This window comes from Nicotiana tabacum, chromosome 13 (genome assembly GCF_000715075.1).
Source record: "Nicotiana tabacum cultivar K326 chromosome 13, ASM71507v2, whole genome shotgun sequence".
NCBI classification, from domain to species: Eukaryota; Viridiplantae; Streptophyta; class Magnoliopsida; order Solanales; family Solanaceae; genus Nicotiana; species Nicotiana tabacum.
In genome coordinates this window covers 12,736,435-12,742,714 of record NC_134092.1, presented here as the reverse complement: position 1 = coordinate 12,742,714, position 6,280 = coordinate 12,736,435, and the positions used below count along the sequence as shown (strand labels likewise).

The 6,280-nt window shown below is 35.1% G+C and overlaps 1 protein-coding gene across 2 annotated transcripts; it reads left to right on the top strand.

Annotated features, from left to right (window-relative positions):
- Nucleotides 1-726: 726 nt before the first annotated feature.
- On the top strand, nt 727-5,458 carry LOC107823989 (cell number regulator 6). Of its 2 annotated transcripts, none has more exons than XM_016650704.2 (5): nt 727-904; nt 992-1,111; nt 2,876-2,990; nt 3,860-4,125; nt 4,908-5,458. In XM_016650704.2, the coding sequence occupies exons 2-5, from the start codon at nt 1,001-1,003 to the stop codon at nt 5,124-5,126; spliced, it is 711 nt and encodes a 236-aa protein (XP_016506190.1). In that variant the 5' UTR covers nt 727-904; nt 992-1,000; the 3' UTR covers nt 5,127-5,458. The 2 variants fall into 2 exon arrangements, with proteins under 2 accessions (XP_016506190.1, XP_016506189.1); XM_016650703.2 differs by having other exon boundaries at nt 989-1,111.
- Nucleotides 5,459-6,280: the final 822 nt, after the last annotated feature.

Sequence of the window (6,280 nt, the reverse complement as noted above, 5' to 3'; positions counted from 1 at the left end):
TTTTATGTGATCTTATTTGACTGCATGCGAAATTTAAGAGAGAAAGAAATATTTTTAAAATTTATGGTCTAAAATAAATCATAAACATTTGTGTGATTGTAAAAGTATCTCATTAATGATATAATGAAAAGTTTAAAATGAAATTATTTTTTAAATATAAAAATATATCATTCTTGACCAAAATTAAAAATGTGATACATAAATTGGGACCGAGGGATTTAGGGAGTAATAGTTATATTTAATAGCATGTTTGACCAAGTTTCTAAAATCAACTTATTTTAAAAAAGTATTTTTTTAAAAGTGCTTTTCAAAAAAGTATTTTTGGTGAGAAGCAGTTTGTATTTGAATAATTAATTTAAAAATTACTTTTTAATAGTAATTAGTATTTGGTCAAGCTTTTAATAAGTGCTTCTAAGTGTATTTTTTACAAAAGTATTTTTTTTTTAAAATGCCTTTAAGAATCAGCTACATTTTTTTACTTAAAAACTGATTATGCTTCTACTCAAGAGCAATTATTTTTTTTTCTAAAAACTTGACCAAACACCTTAACTTTAAAAAAATAATTTTGACAGAAAAAAAAACTATTTTTGACAAAATAAAGCTTGGCCAAATTGGTATTGCCTAAAAATAATGTTTTTAATAAAAAAGAATAGATCACTAAGCTTGGCGTGGAAGCCGTACGAAGTATGACTTAACTAAACAAAAAGGTAAAACCCCGCAACTCTCGGAACACAATCTGCTATTTCCGCGTTGTAATAAACGCCGAGGATCTCTTTCTCTTTGTGTAACTACTAACTACAAAAAATATACTTAATCCAAAATCCCTTTCACTCTTTCTACTTGTTTGTTACTTACTCATTAGCAGTTACATTTTTCCTCATTTGAGTTTCCGGTCTATTACAAGGTACGAGGAAACCTCGATTTTCTCTACAAATTTAAGTTGACTTCTCTATCTATATATATATTTTGTTAATTTATTTGTATTAAGGAGATCAATAATATGGCGGAAGGAGGAATTGAGTCAAGGTATGTAAAGTTAACAAAAGATCAAGCACCTCTTGAAGAAGATATTAAGCCTGGGGAACTCAATCAACCCATTCATGTCCCTCAGGTCTCTCTCTCTGATCTGTTTTAATTCTTCAATAATAATACTAATTTTGTTGTCGTAGAGGCGAATTCAGGATTTGAACTTTGTAGTGAGTGCATTGCTTAATAGTTGTACTAGATCTGTCTCTAAATGTTCAAGTCAATTAATCTTCTAGGGGTAATGATGTATAGGCCTTTACAAATGACTTTGTGGGATCAGTGGCGGATCCAGAATTTTCACCAAGGGATGTCAAAATATAAATAATTAGATACAACGAAAAGTCAAGGGGAATCAATGTACAGTAAATCTACATAAAATAAAAAAATCTATCTAGCGATATAGTGTAATTTTCCGGCGCCCCTTGGTTCAATGTGGCTCCGCCACTGTGTGGTGATTGACGTCATTGGCGGATGTAGCATTATAGGAACGGGTTCAAATGAACCCATAACTTTCGACACGGAGCATAAATTTATGTGTAAATATTGACTAAAATTATTACAAATAATAGATATGAATCTATAACTTTAAAAATACTATAGTTTCAATGCTAAGAACCTAAAGGTTGAACCCATAAAGTTTAAATCCTGGATTCATCTTTGATTGATGTGATTTGTGGTAATTTGGATTACACTGTGAAAAGTGTACAGATATTTGCTTCTTGATTTCTTTGCTAGACAGAAACTCTGTACATCTCCTAATATATATTGATCATAAGATCCAGTAGTTCGGCCAATACTTTTGCTGGTGGGAAGGTAGCAGATACCCGATGGAATAGTCAAGGTGTACACAAGCTGGCCTAAACATCACCACCGTTATAAAAAGTTTATAATAATTAGATTTCTTCAGAAGCCATCAAAACTCTGAACCCCCAAAGTTTAGCTTGCGTGGGCAAGATAGTATAGTTTAACTTGGTTACGAGTACAGATGTCCATAAGATGGATAGGGCGCTAGGGAAAAGGTGTCAGAATTTTAAGAGGCCTGCCTTTTTAGGACCTTAATGCCGAACGTAAGAGGGTCCTAGGAACATTGATGATGACAATCGTAATTTGAATCCCCCTTTTTATTGAAATCTAGCTACGGAAATTCAAGACTGATGCATATATGTCATGAACTAGTTTTGGATCGGTTTGGTAAAACAGTAGACTGTAGTTCTCAAAGCAGGATTCTTACCGCATACCAAAATCCTTATTCTGCAAGTTTAGTGATCTCTATTGTTGTGTAGTAGCCTTGTTGCAAATTACCAACAATTACTTATACTTCAATAACTGAGAGATATGTCAATAATCTCAATCTAACAAGATACTATTGACAGTACTCAAGCTATTACAGTACAACATTACAGTATGAAAGGATAATGAAAAGTAAACTTAAAACCTGTTGCAGTAAATTAGTAGTCCATCTCCAGTATTAAGATCAGCATCGTCATCAGAATATTTTAATTTCTTCTTCCCATTGGCAGTTGCTGAACTCCAAGCTAAGGCTACTCTAGAAAAATTAGCGGTATTTTTGTTAATCCTTCACTGGCTTTACTGAAGATGCAGACTAAAACAATGACCAAAATGGGGAAAGCAGGTTTTTCATCACCTAGGTCGAGCGTTATCCCATCTTGTATTTTAATTGGCCTAGCGTATAGCTGCATACATAATTGAATTTGTCGATAAGCATGTAATTTGAATTCCAATATATCTGCCAGATATTACTATGTTCTTGATTGGTGTTGCTTTTGTACTAGGGTTTGGTTCTTCTCTATCTTTCCTTCTATTACAATTTTCATGTCTCATTGAACAGCTAGTCGTTCACAAGTGCAATGAATGTGGACAAGTTTTACCTGAAAGTTTTGAGCCTCCTGCAGATGAGCCTTGGACAAGTGGGATTTTTGGATGTGCGGAGGACAAAGATAGTTGTAAGAGTTCTTCCTTATGTTATGTAAATATAGCTTGTAATCACTTTCATATGTTCCTCACTGCACTGTCTAAACAGTTGGCAAAAGACATTGTTATGTATGGGCTGCTCGTCTCCTGATTTTTCCTTGCTCCACTTTGGTTTGATCCTTGTGTTTCTCTATCTGGTAACAGTGTGTTTGAAAAAGAGAACTTTCATTGCAGCTATTTCACCAAAAACTTGACAAAATTGTTTCATTTCCTCATTTCAATTTCTTTTTGAAAAAAATATATGTGAAAGAAGCTCACGCTACTCACACTATCATTTTGGGAGGACTTATATCACTCTGGATAAGCTAATTAAGTAGTCATTTATATACATTATCTAAAAGGGATTGAGGTCCTCTTGTCTAAATTAAGTTAATACTGCTCATTATCATTTTCATATTCTCATTAACCCATATCCTGTTGTGGCACTAAGCACTTGAAACATGAGAATAGTATCGTATAGCTTTATCAGAGAAACTGAAAGCTTTAGTCTCTCTATTTCCATTTAGACCTCTTGATCTTTGATTTGTTCCTTATAGTCTTGGTCATCATTTTGAAAGTTAGGAGGGGAAATAGATCAGTCTTTCGTTGCAGTTTGAAGAATAAGCTCTCTATACATCAAGTATATTGATAATCAACGAATAATTCGTCCTTATTTAATTTGTAAAAAACCAATGTCTAACACTATTAGGTTATTATTACTCTGGTTCTATTTCTGAGATCATTCCATCTCAGTAAAAAAAAAAGTTTTTATCATAGTCTTGACTGAGGATTACACACTTTATGCCAGTCTGCGTGCAGCTCTTGCTTCTTTTAACACACTGAATTTATCTTACCTTTATAGGCTGGACGGGATTTTTCTGCCCGTGCATCTTGTTTGGGCGTAATGTCGAGAGCCTGAGAGAAGATACTCCTTGGTCTACCCCTTGTGTTTGTCATGCCATTTTTGTTGAGGGTGGCATTGCTTGTGCAGCTGCAACAGCAGCATTTCATGGTATTGATCCAAGTACATCGTTCCTCATTGGTGAAGGCTTGTTATTTGGTTGGTGGATGTGTGGAATATATACTGGCCTTTTCCGGCAGTCACTGCAGAAGAAGTATCATCTCAAGGTAACTTCATTTCGTTTGTGTTTATATGTGAAACTTATGCGTAATTTTAATTAGGATCAAATCCTATGTCCTTGATCAATTTTACTCACTGTGTTCTTGAAAGTCCTGCAAATTTTGACAGTTAAAAAGTTGTTAGCCTAGAATTCGCTTCATCTAGAAGACAGTGATCATCTTAAACACCAGTCGCGAGAAAGCTTTGGAGTATACTGTTTATTGAATTAGCTGAATTTTGGCATGTGTTAAAGAAATGGATCTTGGGCCTAACTCAACCCGAAAAGTTAGCTCAAGAGGTGAGGATTGCCCAAAACCATATAAGGAGACCAATGGCTCCATCCCCATCCGATGTAGGAATATCAACATCCCCAACCCCCACTCGCACGCCGTTTACATCTGGAGCATGGATAATGTAAGATGGGGGAATATCAACAGCATGCTTTTACTGTACAATGCAGTCTTATCTCTATTTGTCCCAAATTAACTGCTGGAAGATGATAGTGAGACTTCAGCACCCTAAGAAGTGTGTAACCTAGCGATTAAGGAAACTGGAATGAACCATGGTAGACTAGGTTTCAAATCACGGCAGGGGCAAAAAACGCTCGGTGATTTTTCCCATTTGTCTAAACCTTGTTGGATAGAGGTACTCGGAATCTGTACTGGTGGGAGGTAGCCGTTAGCATTTAGCTGGTACCCTAGATTAATCGAGGTGCACATAAGCTAGGCAGGAACAACCAGGTATAACTTCACGTTTATTTGTTAATATTGCAACTTTCTAAATGATGCAGAATTCTCCGTGTGATCCTTGCATGGTGCATTGCTGCTTGCACTGGTGTGCCTTGTGCCAGGAGCATAGGGAAATGAAAAGCCGTCTGTCAGATAATGCTGCTATGCCAATGACAATAGTCAATCCTCCCCCTGTCCAGGAGATGAATTCTGCTATTGACAACCGTGAATCTGTACCAAGTAGCTCCGAACAAACCAACCTCGAGATGCAAGCTCTGTGAAAACTAAAAATCAATTTACTATATCAGATAGCTGCTCAAAGAGTTCGCGTGAGTGTGTCCTTGGAGCTAAGTTATACAAGAAAAGATGGTCATTGTTTTAGAGGAAAATAGCTCTTCAACTTCTTGTTATGATGAAATTGGCCTTTTTGATGCACAGGTTCGGCCAATAATGTATTGAACTGCAAATGAGTAGAGGCATTTGCACTCTAGTGCACCCTTTTGTTTGAGTGTTTCAGAACTCCATTAAATTTATTTAGAGTCAAAGGTAAAAAGACTAACCTATAATAAAAAATCTTGTATTCTGCTTTCTATAGTACATTCATTTCATGTCCTCTTCTTTTCTGTATCCTGATCTCCTTGAAACTATTCTTCATTGGCTTGCAACTTTGGTGGTGTATATGACTTCTCGTCCATGAATTTCTCACTAACCAACTTTGAGGTTTGTTGTTCTCGTGTATGTTTGAAGTTTGTACCAGATAACTATTAAAATAAGATTTGTACCGAAGTTGATATTGCAAACTATTATCTTGACTTTTAGAACCCAATAATTGGCGCAGTGTCGTACTATTTTCTTTGATAACATTACTATAAAATCAAAGTGAGCTAAATGCAACTTTTTGAAGTTGAGCATGTCATAAGCACGATTTCAATATCACAAAGGTACATTTACTTCCGTAAATGATATTACGTGCAAAGGTAAATTGACTCTAAAACTAATATGTTATGACCCAATAACAATATAGGTCGACCTAAGACTTAAAAAAAAATTGACAATGATGTTTATGTTCTTAGGAAATCGACCAACGAGAAAATTTTACTATGTCAAAAAGAACAATAGTTAAAATCTCAAACAATGATCATAATCCCATCCTCCAATGAATTCTCTTAGTTTCACTCTTTGTTAAATATACCGCTATCGCTTCGGAATGCGGTAGGTAAAGTCCTTTGCTTATATGCTTGATATTATTATAATCACACTAGTCTTCCTTCCTTTTAGTGCACATGAAACAGAAACTACAATACCCATCTTTTCAAAACATATTTTTTACGGGTAGGGCAAAACATCTCCATCCTTTTTTTTCGATGTAATATCCTAAGAATATGCGTCCAAGAATATTCGACTCTATTTTCTCTCTTCACAACTCCCTAAAATG